Source organism: Malus sylvestris, chromosome 17 (assembly GCF_916048215.2).
Source record: "Malus sylvestris chromosome 17, drMalSylv7.2, whole genome shotgun sequence".
In the NCBI taxonomy this organism is placed as follows: Eukaryota; Viridiplantae; Streptophyta; class Magnoliopsida; order Rosales; family Rosaceae; genus Malus; species Malus sylvestris.
The window spans coordinates 4,545,318-4,563,841 of record NC_062276.1 but is presented as its reverse complement, the minus strand read 5'-3'; the positions used below and the strand labels follow the sequence as shown (position 1 = coordinate 4,563,841).

The 18,524-nt window shown below is 40.1% G+C and overlaps 2 protein-coding genes, 1 long non-coding RNA gene and 1 pseudogene across 7 annotated transcripts; 1 reads left to right on the top strand and 3 right to left on the bottom strand.

The window, feature by feature from the left end:
* Nucleotides 1-322: 322 nt before the first annotated feature.
* On the top strand, nucleotides 323-10,695 carry LOC126611434 (uncharacterized; annotated as a pseudogene).
* On the bottom strand, nucleotides 1,401-1,745 carry LOC126611436 (uncharacterized). Its single transcript, XR_007618868.1, has 2 exons — nucleotides 1,596-1,745; nucleotides 1,401-1,516 (listed from the first exon to the last, which is right to left on the bottom strand). It is a non-coding gene; the product is annotated as an uncharacterized LOC126611436 (long non-coding RNA).
* LOC126611433 (EID1-like F-box protein 2) lies at nucleotides 10,668-12,942 on the bottom strand. 2 transcript variants are annotated; one of them, XM_050279728.1, is made up of 4 exons: nucleotides 12,769-12,942; nucleotides 12,574-12,695; nucleotides 11,146-11,920; nucleotides 10,668-10,901 (listed from the first exon to the last, which is right to left on the bottom strand). In XM_050279728.1, the coding sequence occupies exon 3, from the start codon at nucleotides 11,909-11,911 to the stop codon at nucleotides 11,165-11,167; it is 747 nt and encodes a 248-aa protein (XP_050135685.1). In that variant the 5' UTR covers nucleotides 11,912-11,920; nucleotides 12,574-12,695; nucleotides 12,769-12,942; the 3' UTR covers nucleotides 10,668-10,901; nucleotides 11,146-11,164. The 2 variants fall into 2 exon arrangements, with proteins under 2 accessions (XP_050135685.1, XP_050135684.1); XM_050279727.1 differs by having other exon boundaries at nucleotides 10,668-10,905; nucleotides 12,769-12,940.
* Nucleotides 12,943-14,089: 1,147 nt separating this feature from the next.
* LOC126611428 (uncharacterized) lies at nucleotides 14,090-17,953 on the bottom strand. Of its 4 annotated transcripts, XM_050279720.1 has the most exons (3): nucleotides 17,705-17,953; nucleotides 15,737-16,395; nucleotides 14,090-15,667 (listed from the first exon to the last, which is right to left on the bottom strand). In XM_050279720.1, exons 2-3 carry the CDS (start codon nucleotides 16,341-16,343, stop codon nucleotides 14,403-14,405), a joined length of 1,872 nt encoding a protein of 623 aa, XP_050135677.1. In that variant the 5' UTR covers nucleotides 16,344-16,395; nucleotides 17,705-17,953; the 3' UTR covers nucleotides 14,090-14,402. The 4 variants fall into 4 exon arrangements, with proteins under 4 accessions (XP_050135677.1, XP_050135674.1, XP_050135676.1 ...); XM_050279717.1 differs by having other exon boundaries at nucleotides 14,090-16,395; nucleotides 17,705-17,952; XM_050279719.1 differs by lacking the exon at nucleotides 17,705-17,953 and adding an exon at nucleotides 17,504-17,652 and having other exon boundaries at nucleotides 14,090-16,395.
* Between the last annotated feature and the right edge of the window lie 571 nt (nucleotides 17,954-18,524).

The window sequence follows — 18,524 nt, the reverse complement described above, 5'->3', positions numbered from 1 at the left end:
GAAGGCCGGAGACTCATTAAACCTGATATGGTACTGATTTTGAAAAAAATGGTTACGAGAGCTTTTTTATGTTTGGTAAATATTCAGTTTTAGTTTTTTTTTTCACAGTTTTAGGTGAAAAAAAACCAAAACACAAAGCTGCAAAACCCAGCTTTGAACAACCATCTATTTTTTTTACATCTGTTTTATATAAAAGTTTATCAAACACTATAATACTGTTTTTTCTTTCTTTTCAAAAGCATTTTTACAAAAAAGTTTATCAAACACTATGCTGCTTTATTTCACAGCTATTTTTTTTCAAAATGCAGCAGAAGTAATTTTTTTTCAAAGCACATCAATATCAAACCAGACCTTAGGTGCGAGCCTTTCTTGAAATAAATGTGGTTTTATATGTGTTTTAATTTGGGTTTATCTTTATTCCAAAAGAAGTTTTACCGAATTTTCTGTAGATTTTATTGATTGTTTTGTTTTCATGCACATCGTGGCTTCGTTATTATCCGAATGATGACCGGCATGTCTCGGTTTCCGTGCTCACTGGACATCGGGATCGGGTCTTTGTCGGGCGACGGACACCGTTTGATTAATAAATACACACGTGACCTTCCTTGGTTAATCACGTGACCTTCTGCCAAGCGTAATAGTAAAAGACCCTTCTGCGAGAGCCGTTCGACAGATTCAATAGTGTCTGTACCGTTGGATTAAACAACAGTCGGACGGTGGTTGGATATTTTGAGTGCAAATTTGCAGACGGGTAGTCAGAAGTACCGCTTCAACACTTAACACTCTTGAGAAAGTGCAGAAAATTGACGTGAAGGAGCCAAATTGAAATGGGTACTCCGTCCACCGAGCTCCAAGAACAAATGGGTAAATTCCGATTTTTTAAATTTATTTGTTGTTAATTTTTGTTAATTTTTTTTCTTTCTTGGTGGCAGATGAAAGGGATGAGGAAGTGGTGGAGCAATCAAAAGGAGGGAACTTTGGGGAGGCGATGGAAGGAGTGGGGCCTCAATAGCACTTTTACCATGTGGGTCTCTCTCCGGCCACTTCATCCACCGCCAGGACGCCAGTAACGTCTGCTTCGGCCTTCCGGGAACCGGTAACTCCTTTATCTGTCGATTTACCCTCTTGCCACGGTAAATTTCGATGCTTGCTTGCTGCTGATGAAGTTTTATTTACCGCGGTGGTCAGAGTTGGCATGTGAAAAGGAGTGCAGCAGGGGCAAGGATTACCTTCTGATCAAGCTTGCAATCATAGATTACAATGTATGATGGATTTTACATTGTTCTTTTACTCTGTAAAATTTACCCTTTTCATATTTTTCTAATCTTATGGGGATTTTTTATATATTTACAGAGGAAGAAAGAAAGGGTTGTAGTTGTGGAGTGCAGAGGCCATGATGCTGCCCGGTTGCAGAGCATTGATCATGCTCATGGGTAAATCCTTTTTATATTTTCTTGCTGATTTTTCTTTAATTACAGATATTTTGACCCAATTTTTGTTAAAAGCTGCATACAAGCTTTGGTTGAACAAGCCCGATTAATAACTATTTAGTTTTTAGTTTTTATGTTCTTGTGCGCTCGAGAGTTTGATACAACTGAGTCGTTGTTTCTTTTACGAAGAATAACCTCTTCTTACTGCCTCGCTACAATTTCGTGTAGTTTCATATTGTGATTTCTGCTTTCGTGTATAATTGCTCCTTTCGTGATTGACCATTGCTTGTAGATGACGTGTTTTGTGTTTTGTTTGCGTTCATTGGTAGGCAGTTGGGAGGAGGATGTTGTGGATCTGGTTGAAGAACAGCATGGGAAGAACAAGGTTTTGGTTTCCTTTAACTGTGAGACTATTGGAGCGAAATTTCCTACGGGAAGAAATACCTCCATAGATTTGTTGACCGCAATCCTCACGTTCGCCGAATCCATCGTAAGAGGCGTCTCCGAAGAGTCTTTCTCTGTAGCTTGTCTAGGCGGAGTACCTACAAGAGATACTCCAATGCTCAAGTCAGTAGATTGATTTTCTATTCTCTGGTTTCTCTCAAGCTCTGATTGCGTACCTTGCTCATTGGCTCCTCTCCATATTTATAGGACTACATGTTAGGGGAACCAGTACCACGACATGTCTTCCTCTCCCTCTTCCTTAGTGGTCCTCCGTAGTGGAGGTAGTTATCTAGACACAGACTACATGCTTGGGAAACATGTACCACGACTTGTCTTCCTCTCCTTCTTCCTTAGTGGTCCTCCTTAGTGGAGGTAGTTATCTAGACACGTTTTCTTTCTCATACGTCTATATATTTCTTGTGGGCTGACACCTTCGCATAACTTACAAAAGTGGACTGAAGCTTAGGAAGGTGGATTGACAAAATTATCTCTGCACACCTAGTTCTTATTATGTACGTCTAGATTGCATGTCTATAGGTTGCATACTTGCACCTATGTTGGTTTAGGTTTATATATATATATATATATATATATATATATGTATAGAAGCAGGTGCGTCAATGTCGGTTTAGGTTTATATATATATATATATATATATATATGTATATGTGTGTGTGTGTGTGTGTGTGTGTGTGTGTGTGTGTGGATATATAGGTATATATTGGCACACCGACATACTTACATGCAACATATATGTGCATATCTTTGCGTACCGACATGCAAATATCTACACGCACTTTTCGTATATTTATATATATCTCTATGCACACACAAATACATATTTTTGTGTCATTACCTTGGGTTCAACATGTTTTAAAATTTCATGCCCAGTTAAATTTTGTCGTCACGTACGCTTTTCCATCTTTGAACATGTGCTCCGGAACAAGCTCTCTTTTTTCACTATTCTTGTCAAATCGTCGTCTCTCATCACCTAGATTGTGACTACACACTAAAATACACATGGAAAAAGAATACTTTCCTTACATTTCTTGTCCTATCCACTGGGCTGTCTATATCCATCGTCCTCTCAATTGGAGTGTCATCCATCCTCCATAGGGATAAAGATTTACATCTAAACTCCTCAAGCACTCACTTCTCTTTATATAATTAAGTTTCTCATTTCCCCGCTTTTCTTCACTTCCTCTGCTCAGTTCTCCACCAAGCCTGTGATTTCTCGTTTTAGAGTGGCCTCTTGCTTTTAGGTAATTTTTCCATTTTGAACTCTTTCTACGGGAATATTTCAAACATTCCATTTATTTACGGGTTCAAATTCCTCATCTTATCTTCTCGAATCAATTTCGGCCGACAAGTTTCCCATCTCGTTCCTCATGTCGAGACGTACACATTGGTCTAAATATGGTGGTACTCCACCACACTTTGAAATTGTCAAGGCTTGTGACCAATGTCACGTTCCAGATGACATGCACCTCAGCCCATTTCTTGCCGGAGCCGACATGTATTGGGGTTCTGGTATCCCAGTCGGGTATACCGTTTTGTCTTCAAACCACCTAGGGGCCATTAGTTTCCCGCTCCACCCCATGATTCAGCTCATCTTATTCTTCACAAATACTCACCCTATGCAACTGAACCCGAACTCTTACTTGGTTATGTCGACCTTGCTGGCATTAGGTTTGAAGTTAGGCGTATCCTTAGGTTTTAAAGATTTTCTCTATCTCTTTGACTTGATTACCATTAAGGGTGAAACTAGTTTCTTTAATTTTAAACCTAGATATCGCAAAAAATTCTTGTCACTGGATCATTCGAGAGCCAGAGATTGGAAGAACCACCATCTTCTGATTTCAAGGAATTTGAAGGCTCCCGAGTTGTTTCAACTATCTATCCCTTCTACTTTTGGTCCTAAACCTAGTATATAAATTTATTTTTGCTATCAGCATTTTCATAAATATGTAAACATAACTTACCATGAGCTTCTTTCGCAGCTTTATCGGATAGTCCAGAACAGATAATCTCCAAATGCCGAAAATGTTGGCTAAATAGGTTTGTGACGAGGAAGATATGAAGCTCTAGAGAAGTCGCTAACATTCTTACCCAAATTACCTCTTTCCGCAACTCTATCATTTACTTCCCGTATTGTTTGGTCGACTGGTTGTTGCCCCCAAACCCTCTGCTTAGATCTATCTTCGCTCTTTTTGTTGAGCTTCAGTTCAACGTAGACTCTCCCATACTTGTGACCGACTCCCGAACGAAGGGCTAAGAAGAAGGAGACGAAAGAGAAGAAGACAATGAGACAAGGCAAACGAACACGAACTCCGACTAGAATTATTCTCCTACTATTGCTTCACCACCTTTTGACCTTCCCGCACCTCGCTATGTTGCATCGCCTCCTTGTGATATTCCGGTGCCCAGAATTGCAAACAAGTTGGATAAACGTCCTCTAGCAGATAGGCCCAAAAGTCTACGTGTGGTTTGCCGACTATCTTTGCCACAACCACTAAACCCATGCAATGGCAGTCAGCATCTCCCACCTCCGATTCGGTTAGTGGCGATAGTTCCAATAATTCATCTCAAGCTTAGAGACCTGAATTCATAAAAAGATATCGGAGTTTCGTCACCATTGGCGATAAATTTATTAGGCAATGCTAGTGCTGCTACTGTTGTGGCGAGATGCTTGACTCATCCTAATGACGTCGGTCGCTTTGAGGTTATGCTTGATGATGATCTCGACTCTTATGAATCTCATTGTCTTATGAAGGTATTCTCACATTCTCTGCATATCTCATCATTTATGTAAGCTTTCATCCTACCGTTGTTTTTAAATGGCTCTACTCCAAAAGGAAAAATCAGATAGACTAGCTACCAGGTTGGAATCCCTCAGCCTTAATCAGCAGCAGGTTAGAGAGTGCTAAGCTAGACTTCACAGATATGAGGAAGAGATCACAAATTTAAAGGGGGCTCGCGATGCTGTGACGTCTAAAGTACGCCTCACAAAAAAAGAGTTTGCCGATGTCAAGCAAGCAATGACCACTTAGCGTGAGATGAACATGTAACAGTTACGCAAAGAGATGGCCTCCAGCTTCATATTTGGTTGGATGCAAAGCCAACAATGTTCGGAACATCGATTTGTAGCTAATCTTGACGTGTACGATCATCATATGGGGATTGAGCCTGGTGGATATAAACGGTACAAGGGGATGGATCCTAAGGATCGGAAACCCTCAGGCGAACCTGCTTCTTCTGATCATATCCCAAGCAGCAGGTTTGTTACTAATTCTAAACCTATTTCGAGTTTAGGTTTTGGAGGCTTTCAGTTTGGCCCTCGTTTTGGTGCTCAGTAGCTCATGCAATCTCGTGATCTGTTCTCATGGGCTAAAACCTCATTTGTGTTTGTATTTACGTCATCACACTTTTACTTATTATATCTGCTTGTATCTTAGTGTAATTTTCGTTCATAAGTTGGGCCTTCGCCATTTCATTGCCTAACCCTTCCCAGCTGTTCCTTTTGATTTTCAGTTTTAATTAAATGAGAGCAATATCCTTTATCCTTAAATTTGAATTTTCGAACGAAAGATTAACTTATCCCAACAAGATACGATCATCTTAGATTTTGAATTATTATTTCTAGTAACCTCGAAATGTCTCAATATAAGGAGTTGTTTGAGAGTAAGTAAGTAGTACCTGGGTTTTAAGGTTAACAATCGAAGAGTGAAACTCAACTTCCAACTCTGTGCTAATGTCCCAAAAAAGGGAAGTTCTCGAATGGGTTCCAGGGGCTCTAAGAATGTTATTGAGCTATGTTCTAGTGCTTATTCTCATTCGCCAATAAGGGTTTCTCACTCTTCTGAAGTTTCTAACACTTTTCGTGAATCCACGTACCGGTCTCGAATAAGGTCGGGTGGAAAACGGGCTCTAGATTTCGTTGTCGGTGGAAAGATCTCTCCAAGCATGAATTATGCAACTCGGGCTCCTAATTATGTTGCTCATTCTCTCGACCTTTGTGCAAGAGATGAAGCGGGTCTTTCTTGCGCTCATTCCCTTCGCCACCCACGTTGCCCATAGTGCTTTGACTACTCCTTGTTATTGGATGAGCATGAAACTCTAAAGGGATACTTGCAGTGCCCTGAACACCATGTGGATCATCTAAGAGGGGAATTGATGGCTGCTGATTGTGTCGTGTCCACTGCTCACTTAGATGGCATTCATGATGGTTTTAAAAAAGGCATTCATTATTTCTGCTCTAAGGCTAAGGCGACATTTCCTTCCATAAACTGGGATAGTCTCCCCATACCGTTAGACTAAATGTCATCTTGTTTGTAATAAGTTGGGTCCTCAGGTCCAACTACTATTAGGATATTTAGTAGTGATGTTGTAGATTGCATATCTTACTGGTTTCATTCGGAGTGGTTGGACCTGAGGGCCCAACTTATTACAAACAAGATGACATCTAGTGTAAATGACATCTAGTCTAACGGGATGAGGAGACTATCCCAGTTTATGGAAGAAAAGGTCACCTTAGCTTTGGAGCGGTAATAGTGAATGCCTTGTTTAAAACCATCATGTATGACATCTAAGTGAGCAACGGACACAGCACGATTAGCAACCATCAATTCCCCTATGAGATGATCCACCTGGTGTTCAGCGTGCTGCAGGTATCCATTCAAAGTGTCACGCTCGTCCAATAACATGGACTAGTCAAAGCATTGGGGGCAAAATCTAGAGCCCGTTTTCCACCCGACTGTGTTTGAGATTGGTACATAGATTCACGAAAAGTGTTAGGAACTTCAGAAAAGTGAGAAGCCCTCCTTAGCGAACGAGAAGATGAACTAGAACATAACTCAATAACATTCATAGAGCCTATGGAACCCATTAGAGAGCTTCCCTTTTTGAAGACATCAGCACAGAGCTAGAAGTTAAGTTTCACTATTCGATTGTTAGCCATAAGACCTAGGTACTACCTATTTGCTCTCAAACACCTCTTTATATAGAGACATTTCGATGTTGCTAGAAACAATAATTCAAAATCTAAGATGATCGTATCTTATTAGGATAAGGTAATCTCTCGTTCGAAAACTCAAATTTAAGGATAAAGGATATTACTCATTTAATTAAAACTGAAAATCAAAAGGAACGGCTAGGAAAGGTTGGGCAATGGAAGGGCGAATACCCAACTTACGAACGAAAATTACGCTAAGATACAAGCAGATATAATAAGTAAAAGTGCGATGACATAAATATAAACATAAATGGGGTTTTAGCCCATAAGAACAGATCACGCGATTGCATAAGCTACTAAACACCAAAACGAGGGCCGAGCTGAAAGCCTCCAAAGCCTAAACCTGAAATGGGTCCAGAATTAGTAACAAACCAGCTGCTTGGGATATGATCAGAAGAAGCAGGTTCGTCTGAGGGTTTCCGATCCTTAGGATCCATCCCTTCGTACCGCTTATATCCACCAAGCTCAATCCCCATATGATGATCATACACATCAAGATCAGCTACAAATTGATGTTCCGGATATTGCTGGCTTTGCACCTAACCAAATATGAAGTTAGAGGCCATCTCTTTGCGTATCTGTTGCATGTTCATCTCGCGCTCGGTGGTCCTCGCTTGCTTGACCTCGGCCAACTCTTTTTTCATGCGGTGTACTTCAGACATCGCAACATCGTGAGCTCCCTTCAAATCTGTGATCTCTTCCTCATATTCGTGAAGTCTAGCTTGACACTCTTTGACCTGCTGTTGATTATGGTTGAGGGATTCCAACCTGGCAACTAGTCTATTTGATTTTTACTTTTGGAGTAGAGCCATCTGAAAACAATGGTAGGGTGAAACCTTACATAAATGATGACATATGCAGAGAATGAGATTCATAGGAGTCGAGATTGTCATCGAGCATTGCCTCAAAGCGACTAGCGTTATTAGGATGAGTCAAGCCTCCTGCCACATCAGTATCAACGCTTGCATTGCCCCATAAATGATTGCCAATGGTGACTAAACTCCGATCTCTTTTTGTGAATTTAGGTCTCCAAGCTTGAGATGAATTATTGGAAATATCGCCATTAACCGAGCCAAAGGTAAGAGGAGTCGACTGTCATTGCATGGGTCTTGGGGTTGTGCCAAAGATAGTTGGCGAACCACACCTAGAATTTTTGGGCTTATCCGCCAACTGACGTTTATCTGACCTGCCTGCAATTCTGAGCACTGGAAGATCACGAGGAGGCGATGCAACACAATGGGGCGGGGGAAGGTTAGAAGGTGGTGAAGCCATAGTAGGAGAATAATTCGAGTCAGAGTCCTTGTCCGTTTGCCCTGTCTCATCGTCTCATTCTTCTGAGCCCTTCGTTCGAGAGTCAGTCACAAGTACAGGAGAGTGTACGTTGAACTGAAGCTTAATATCAAGAGCGAAGATAGATCTAAGCAGAGGGTCTGGGGGCAACGAATGGTCGACCAAACAATACGGGAAGTAAATGATACAATTACGGAAATAGGTTATTTGGGTAAGAGTGTTAGCAAGTTCTCTAGAGCTCCAGATCTTCCTTGTTACAAACATCTTTAGCCAACACTTTCGGCCTTTGAAGATTATATGTTCTGGACCATCCGATAAAACTGCGAAAGAAGCTTATGGTAAGTTATGTTATATATTTATGGAAAAGCTGATAACAAAAATAAATTTATATATCAGGTTTAGGATCAAAAGTAGAAGGGATAGATAGTTGAGACAGCTCGGGAGCCTTCCAATTCCCCGAAACCAGAAGATGGCGGTTCTTCCAATCTCTGGCTCTCGAAGGGTCCAGTGACAAGAATTTCTTGCGATATCTAGGTTTAAAATTAAATAAACTAGTTTTACCCTTAATGGTAATCAAGTCGAAGAGATAGAGGAAATCTCTAAAACCTAAGGATACGTCTGGCTTCATACCCAATGTCAGGAAGGTCGACATAACCAAGTAAGAGTTTAGAATCAGTTGCATAGGGTGAGTATTTGTGAAGAATAAGATGAGCTGAATCATGGGGTGAAGCACGAAACTAATGGCCCCTAAGTGGTCTGGAGACAAAATGGTAGACTCAGCTGGGATTTCGGAACCCGAATACATGTCAGCTCCGGCATGGTGGGCTGAGGTGCACGTCATCTAGAACGTGACATTGGTCACGAGCCGTGACGATTTCAAAGTGTGGTGGAGTACCACCATATTTAGACCAATGTGTACGTCTTGACATAAGGAATGGATGAGAGAGTTGCCGGTCGAAACTGATTTGAGAAGATAAGAAGAGGAATTTGGATCCGTAAACGTAAGTGGAATGTTTGAAATATTCCCACATGAGGAGTTCGAAATGGAAATAAGCCAAGAGGCCACTCTGAAACTAGAAATCACAGGCTTGGTGGAGAACCGAGCGGAGGAAGTGAAGAAAAACGGGGAAATGAGAAACTTAATTTATAAGAAGAGAAATGAGTGCATGAGGAGTTTAGACGTGAATCTTATCCCTATGAAGGATGGATGAAACTCTAATTGAAGGGATGGGGGCTATAGACAACCTGGTGGATAGGACAAGACATGTAAGGAAAGTATTCTTTTCTCATGTGTATTTCATTGTGTAGTCACAATCTAGGTGACGAGAGGCGACGATTTGACAAGAATAGTGAAAGAAGAGAGATTGTTTCGGAGCACATGTTCAAAGATGGAAAAGCGTACGTGACGACATAATTTAATAGGGCATGAAATTATGAAACACGTTGAACCCAAGGTAATGACACATAAATATAAATATATATATATATATATATATTTGTATACATAAATATACGAAAAGTGCGTGCAGAGATTCGCATGTCGGTACGCAGAGATATGCACATATATGTTGCGTGTAAGTATGTCGTGTGCCTATATATACCTAAATATACGAAAAGTGCGTGCAGAGATTCGCATGTCGGTACGTAGAGATATGCACATATATGTTGCGTGTAAGTATGTCGTGTGCCTATATATACCTATATATCCACACACACATACATATGTGCGCGCGCGCGCACAGAGAGAGAGAGAGAGAGAGAGAGAGAGAGAGAGAGAGAGAGAGAGAGAGAGGGGCAGGTGTGCAAGTGTTAATGTTGGTAAAAATGTGCATGTATGCAGCCTATAGACATGCAGTCTAGACATAAATAATGTAGCCTATAGACATGCAGTCTAGACATAAATAATAGGAACTAGGTGTGCAAAGATAACTTTGTTAGTCCACTTTCATAAGTTATACGAATGTGTTAGTCAACTTTTGTAAACCATGTGAATGTGTCAGCCCATTTTCGTAAATTATGCGTCAGTCCACCACGTTCGTAAACTGTGTGAAAGTGTTTCACGTTCATAAGTTCCACATTCGTAAACTATGCGAAAGTGCTCCAAGTTCATAAATTATTTTGTGACGTTTGTAAATTATGCAAAGGAGTCTAACTAACATTCGCAAGTTACGAAAAGAGTCAGTCCACTTTCGTAAGTCATGCGAAGATAGTCCACATTCGTAAAGTTACGGAAAGAGTCAATCCACTTTCATAAGTCATGGGAAGATAGTCCACATTCGTAAAGTTATGGAAAGAGTCAGTCCACTTTCGTAAGTCATGCGAAGATAGTCCACATTCGTAAACTATGCAAAGGTGTTCCAAGTTCGTAAATGAAGCTGTGATGTCTGTAAATTATACGAAGGAGTCAGCTAACTATCGCAAGTTACGCGACAGTCAACTTTCGTGAATTATACGAAAACCATGAACGAATATGTAAATTGTTGCACAAACCAAACCAATAAGCGACTCACATTACACAAATGGAGCATACATAAATGTACATATCCAATTACATAGTTCAGCGACTACATTTGATTTGAAGTACAACGGAAAAAGAAATGGCTAACCCACTTACACAGTAGCTTCAATGCCTCAATGGGATTGAATGGTTGCCTTCCACTTCCACATACACAAGCCAATAAGAACTCATCATATGTCCGACCTTTCCAACCTACGCTACACGGAACCTGCCTGCCCAAAACACAAGGGAAAGGAAAAGATATAATCACGAGTCCAGCAAAAAAAAAGGACAAATAATCACTAGGGGTCTTGGAGTGGAAAGATTGTTTGAAGCAAGTACTAAAACATAATCTCATGGTTTTCTTTCTTAATGAACAGGGTACATGGGTACATAAATTTCACATATGGGAGCATACATATAACTTGATTTCCAAGAACGAAAATGTAGAAGTTCTAGGTGGAAAGGAGTACCTCTTTTTTATTTTGACTATTACTCCAACTCTGATGCCTCTTCTGAATCAGATATAGGTAGCAGTGTACAGATCCCGAGCATATGTCCGTTGAGGCAAACAAAATACTCAATGCAATCCTCATAGGCTCCCAATCTGCAGCTGGCACTCTGCGGTATCATTTTGGCTTGCAACATGCTCCATAACTTAGCCTTACAGTAAGGGCACACCTCTGTCGGATGAAGTTGGGCCGCCTTCTTAATCAACATCTTCCGAACCTTGGACATCGAGAAGGACTTGAAAACTCCGCGGAAAAAACCCACATCTCCCTCTTCACCTTGGTCAAGATGTTCACAGGGGTCAGACACATACAAAACATCTGTTCTGCATTGTGGTAAAAGAAAGCTCTTCCCTGACGTCCTAGAGAACCTCGTCCTGTAAACAGAGTGACCAGGGATTTGAATACTGTTAAAGAGGCCACCTTTCTTAGATCCTGTACAGTAAATAAGAAGCTTCCCGAGTGCCCTCCAGTTCCCATCTACACTGTGACTCCCACTAGACTGAAGATCAAGCATCATCTTCGGTGCTCTTGTTCGGCAAAATTCCTTCCACAGCACACGCTTGGCAAGATCATCAAACCATTTGCAAACGAGGGAAAATGTAGCAATCAACTTGGGATTCCAATTCAACTGTCGGAATACAAGGAATAACACATCTTCACTTAGATGACCTTTTGTGCAACGACAGCTTGCTGAGTGGATGCAACGATACTGCTTTGTAAGAATCATTTCATCCACCTATAACGATTGAAAAACACAACAATCTCAAACCCTGAGATTCATGAGCCTGTAAATACAATACGCACGCATCCAAACTACAGTATCTGAGAACCTTGAGGTATTTCGCAGCAGCAAACGCCACCAATTTAAGGTCTAACTTCTCTACAGAATCATTTCATCCACCTAGTGAGATTAAAAACTCAAATCCCTGTGTTTCACTAGGCTATAAAAATAACATAAGCACGCACAAACTATCGATTTCAGCCAAATAGCAGAATACATGTTCAATTTTAACATTAGAATCTCAAAGATTTACATGCTTTTCGGATCAACGATAATTACCCAGTTTAAAGTCTAACTAGAAATCTTAGCAACAAGAATTCTGAATGCATGTCACTCATTTCCAAATCATTAAATTCGCAAGCCACCATATAAAATATCAAAGCTTTTAAATAAAATCTACCACAAATTTAAGCAACTACTTAATCCAAACAAAAACCACATTAATCTTGTACGGAGTTTACAACTTTGGCGCAAAGAAAAGCAAAATTAAGGGAAAACTAAGAACCTGCAAAATCCTAGATCATATCAAAATCCCACTGCAACGGAGGGAAAGCAGCTCAGAGTGGACTAGATCGTAATTAACATGAAATGAGGACCCAATTTCTCACCTCAGCCGTCACCTCATAAATGAATTGGATGCAGAAAGCTTCATCAGTCGCCGTACAGCAGACATCCGCAGATCAAAAACCCCCCCTTCAACCATGGCTCCAAAACCCTAGAAATCCCATCTCTGCAGAATCGAAAAGAAATCGGGGTTTTCACAAATAACAGAAGAAAGATAAAAGGAGATTGAAGAAATTTACATTTCGCAACCAAGGAAGCAGCGGGAAATTTGGGTCTGCTTCAGGGGCAAAATCGTCCAGAGAAAAAATACAGTGACGGAGGCACTGATGGCATGGCAAGCCCAAAATGGTATCTGGTAGAGAGAGAATCGAAAGATAAAGAATTTGATTTGCTGTGGGGAAATTGTTACATCGACCCGCCGGTGCTTTATGGGCGACGACAACGAACAACTTCGCGCCACGTACTGCAGGCGGAGGTGGCGGCTTTGCGGATTGTGCAGTGGGGGCCGCAGTGTCTTACTTGTCATTCAGCCGTGAAAAGACAAGCGACGCCCATTGTTTTACAGTCTTACTGCCGGTGGAAAGTTTAAAATTTCCCCGCAAAAAGCGCCAAAGAAATATTCTTCCAGCACAAATTTCCTCTGGCAAGAAAGCTTTTTGCTATGAACAATGTCAAGCGGCTATCTGGAAGTCGACTCTTCGTGAACTTTTTGTCATTTTATATTTTGATATTAATTCTCGAACTAACATTACTTAGAAAGTTTCACTTTTGAATTTTGAGAAAGTTCTCTAAGCATTTCTCTCTTGCTTTACTTCATTTTAAGAGTGCAAATTTGCTCATCTATTTTAAAGTGTTCTATCATTCAACAGCACGCGAATTTTGAAATTGAAAAGAAAAAAGTTTCCGCATGCTATTTTTCTCTTTGGAACATCACTTTTTTTTTCCCCAAACATAGCCCAAAGTAACTTAACGCATTATTATACGTTGTTCAATTAGTATAACTTAACGCGTCACTACACCAACTACCTGACAATACCACCGACTAATTGGCTAGTAATCATCACAATCTACAATTACTTATTAAGGTAATTTGATTAAATAAATTAGTTGACACTAAAAATAACCAAGGGTGTGCAGAAAGAGAAAATTAGTGTGCATAAATAATTTATTTCATTTTTTATTATCTTATTAGACTTTCAATTTGGTTGAGTGCATATTCTTATCCCGTCCAATTGTAGGTTATATTCTTTCATTTAAGTAGGAAAAACTAAATGAAGATGTGATAAATTGGCACTTGGGGGACAAATTGACACATTTTGAAAGATTATGCGGGTTAAAATCAACTCAAAGAATAGGGGAAAAATCGGAAGAGTGATATGAGTCCATGGACATTGGCACACTATTAGCTTGATCTTCTCGAATACTAAAGTTAGCCGCCCATGCGTGTGTGTGAGTGGTGATCGTTGATGAGAAGTGAAAATCTAAATCCAGCAAACCAGTCTGTCAAACCCAATAACCACAATTACAGTTAATAGTAACTTTAAGAACAAAGCTAAAGGATATTACAACTAATCAGCAAGCAGCTCTGCAATTTTTCTTTTGTCCTTCAATATATGATGGTCATAGATTATACATAGTTGTTTTATTCACAGTCAAACATGTATCTGGTATGAAACTCAAGAGAAAAAGGAAGAAAATGCATACTCTCCACAAAAAAACAGTGGAGGTGTCTTAAGTTCTAAGCATGCTAGACTCGCATTCAAATCTGCGTCGAGGCCATCCAACGCTAATGGGAGCAAGCTACCTTTACGGTTTTGCAGATCCATAAGCCTGTTTAACTCAGATTCTCGCACTCCATTGTTCTTTTCCCAGCTCAAGCGACTGCGTTTGCAGAAGGCTTGTGCTCTTGGAGTGAGATCACTGTTTCGAAAGCACCAACCAATGCCTTGACCTTACTCTTCCTGGTTTCAGCAAGTTTACTTGCTGTCTCTTCGATCACGTTGTTGAACAAACCTTTTTCATCTTTCTTTCCATGAACATCTTGATGTCTCAAAACCACCTTTTCTGCACCAGGTTCGGTACCAACTGTATCAGCACCAACACCTCTCTTCTTAAAGCTTCGCCTTAGGGAAACAGCTTTGACATTTTGGTTATCTCCCAACACTATTCCTCGCCTGAATTTGAGCCTCCTTGGATTAGAATTCTCAGATTGTATGTCGACAACCTTTCCCCTCCTGAATTTTAAAGTTTCGCCATCCTTGTCTTCAGAACAAACCATCCCGGACTTTCGGGGTTTCCCTTTGCCATCCTCGCCTAGGATCTCTGCATTGTCAATATAGTCAACTTCATTGTCTTCTGAAAAAGAGCTAACTTCTGTTTCGCTCATTGTATAACCAGACCCTTGATCTTCTCCTTCATGGGATGAAAAGGACAGAGAGTGTTGGACAGATACAGACTTGGGTGTTGATGACGCTGAATGCGGTGATGGTTCAACTTCACAACTTCTGTTTTGATCAGATTCCGGAGGTTTGCTATTCTCAGTTTCAACCTTAATGACATACAAGGTCTTCTCTTGTACCTCATCACTGTTGACTTGCTTAGGTTGAGCTTTTCTGGTCTTGTTCTGGTTCTTAAGAGGAGACACAACGTTCACGGGCCTGTTCTGCCGTGCTTTTAAGCTTGCAACTCTCCTGAGAGAAGGTTTGGGGGACAATGATGCTCTTGGGGACGACAATACTCTTTTCAAAGTCACTAAGGATGCTCCGGTCCTTTTGCCTATCTTGCCATCACTGTTTGATTTGCCTTTTAAACCCCCTGCAGATTCAGGAGAAGACACTTGCTTCAAAGCTGAAGATTTTATCTTGAAAGAGGTCCCTGTCCTTTGGCCTATCATTGAATTACGGTTTCTTGGAGCAGTTAAACCTCTTGAGGTATCAGGAGAGGGTACCTCTTTCACTGCCAAAGATTTGGGCTTCGAACAAGTGACATGCTTCACAGACAAGTTCTTTTCCTTAGGTCCTATCGAACCGTTCTTTGAAGACACTTCCAGCTTATCAGGAGATGGCGAAACTTCCTGCTTCATGATTTTAGGCGCAGCAGAGACATGGGGTTTGGAACATGAATCAGAAGAGGATGAAGCTTCGTGCTTCATGATTTTAGGTGCAGCAGGGACATGGGTTTTGGAACATGAATCAGAAGAGGATGAACCTTCCTGCTTCATGATTTTAGGCGCAACAGAGAAATGGGGTTTGGAACATGAGTCAGAAGAGGATGAAACTTCCTGCTTCATGGTTTTAGGCGCAGCGTTGACATGGGGTTTCAAACAGGATGACAATTTCGGCTTGGCTGATGATGTCTTCTTACTCTCGGCCAGATGCACACTCCCAACAGAACTTTGGCTGTCAGTCAATTTTTTTGACACTTGCTGCCTGGTAATGTTACAGGTATCAGGTAAAAGGGTTTTCAAATCAGGCAAAAGAGTCTTCAAATCCGGCGAGGGTTTAATCTTGACCACCGAGACATTCTTCCTCTCTGGAATAACTGTACTCTCTTCTGAATTTTGGGTGCTAGGTGATTTTGTTGGAAGCCTTCTTGGTACGGACTTTATAGGACATCTTGCCTTCACTTCCTCTTCATGTTTCCTCCCATATTTACAATAGTCATGACAGGAACCAGTAGAAGCTCTGAGATAATGAGGATTTTTTTCACCAGTGTTTAACGAGAATATTTTCCCTGTAGAATTTCTTCTTGGATTACGCTCCTCTGGTTTTGTTATTTCATGGGTCACTGGTAAGTTGATACTCAAATCATCCATGGGAAGGAGTGAGATATTTCAGACGAATCTCAGAACAGATAATCCTGAAAACCTACAAAAATAAAAAATTAAAATGGTGTAGATTACAACTTTTTATTGCAATTAGCAGTTACAGATAGCTTCAAGAAGGAAGAAATTTTAACAATGTGTAAACCTGGTGAAAGGTATAAAAGGTTACGCATTTACAAGGCCGCTAAGTGAGATCAATAATACGTATACATAAACTCAGTTTGGTATGATTTATTAAACATCGAGATCAAATTACAAACATCTGTAGTACCAAGTTCTGCAGTGAAATAAACAGTAATCTGCCCAACAGTATATATAAAATTAGATATTCAAGTTGATTTTAACATTTTTGAAGGTTTAAGACCAGAGCATCAGACATATTTTTTAATTTAAAACCTACTATGCCATCTTAATCCACTTAAACACAAAAGACAGTAATATAATCACTTTGTTATCGCATAATGAAGTGGCACTGTGTTATTGGAGAGTTAGCCAATTCTAATCGCACTGAGCGGGAAGTAAGTAGCCTACTTTGTAGTTGATGGCTAATCTCAGGGTTTTGGTTCTTTTTAACAGCTTCGTGCGGGTTTAAAGAGTAAGGCTACTATTGTAGTAGACTTATGTGTAGTTTAATTCGCATACTCCATTGTCACCCTTTCATTATAAAAAAGTACATTTGAAAGAATTGGCAAGATATTAATGGGAGAGGAAACCAAAAAAGAAACATTAACAGAAGAAATCGGTAACAAAAATCAACTGGCATCTGAACTAGCATCCTAATTATCAAACAATCCACTAACAACCAATTCCAATGCCAAAAACGACGATTCGGCTGAAGAAGAAATCCCAGAAAAGGCTGTCATTCAATTAATTTTTTAGATGAGGAGAAGACAAACTAAAAAGCAGCAACTTTTGCGTTACATTCAAAGGGAAAAACTAATTGAAGTAGCAGAAAATTAGCTTGAACCTCCCAACTTTACGACCAATAATAAATTACCCATGATCATAACATTATGCAATTCCAAACCGATCGCCAGAAATTGAATTTATAAGTCGATTAAAAAAACACGGACTTCATAACCAAGCAAGGCAATGGACAAAACCCAGAAACAATCCCCAAACCTCTAAGGATTAAGAAAACAAAGACGCACCCAGATATGAGAGCTCAGTGGAAGCTTTGATTACACAAAACCCAATACCAAAATCATTAATAGAACCCAGTTCATGATTTCTGTCAAAGACTAAAACCCATCTAGCATTTTGTGCCAAAAAGTGATTGAAATAGGGTTCTCATAGATTCAGATACGACTAGAGAGAGAGAGAGAGAGAGAGAGAGGAGAGAGAAAGCATACCTTTTTATCGTCTGCTACTCAACAGAAAGCGAAGAAAAAGGTTACGGATGAATGAATGAACGAGGCCTGCTCGTGGAGGAAGCAAAAGGAGGAGAGAGAGAGAGAGGGAGTAAAGGCCACTCCTTTTTGCTCTTTGCTTTTTTGGGTGTGAAGGATTTTGCTTCAGAGATCGTGCAAGCAACTGTTTCTAGTTTTCTTCTGGTTTTGGTTTGGTGGGGTTTTTTTCTCGGCGCTTAACGCGTCTGTTATAGAATCCAGGGAAATACAAGAGAGGGAAAAAAAGTGGGGGGAATTTGGTTTTGGTCCCACTCTAATTTTTTTGTTGAAACAAAGATTATATTTTTGGGGGAAAGTTCCAAAATCCTAAATCCTAACTCAAATTGATTTGTGATTTTTTTTGTGAAAGTTGTTTGCTTTGTATGATGGATTGCTTGTAGAAGCTTTGGACTTCGAATTTGGATTATCTCCGGACCTTACTGTTCGGAGTCGAAGAACCAGAAAATTCGAGCCCTTAGTTTATATATGAAAGAGAAATCAAAGTTTTTAGTTTGTGTTGTGAGTAAGTGGAATGAATCAATGAAAACCGTCAGATTCAATTTGAATGGTTCGAATTGCCTAATCCTTAGGCTTTGAATAGTAGGATTCAGAGAGGATATTTGTCCTTGGACTTCTTGCCAAACAAAATTAAAGTTGGATTTTTATTGCCTTAGTAGGGAGAAATAGGGTTTGTTTGGTATGAAAAACATTGGATTTTGCACAATCAATTTTTGAAGGTATCTTTACCATATATGTATATTATGGTTCTATTTACTTTACTTTG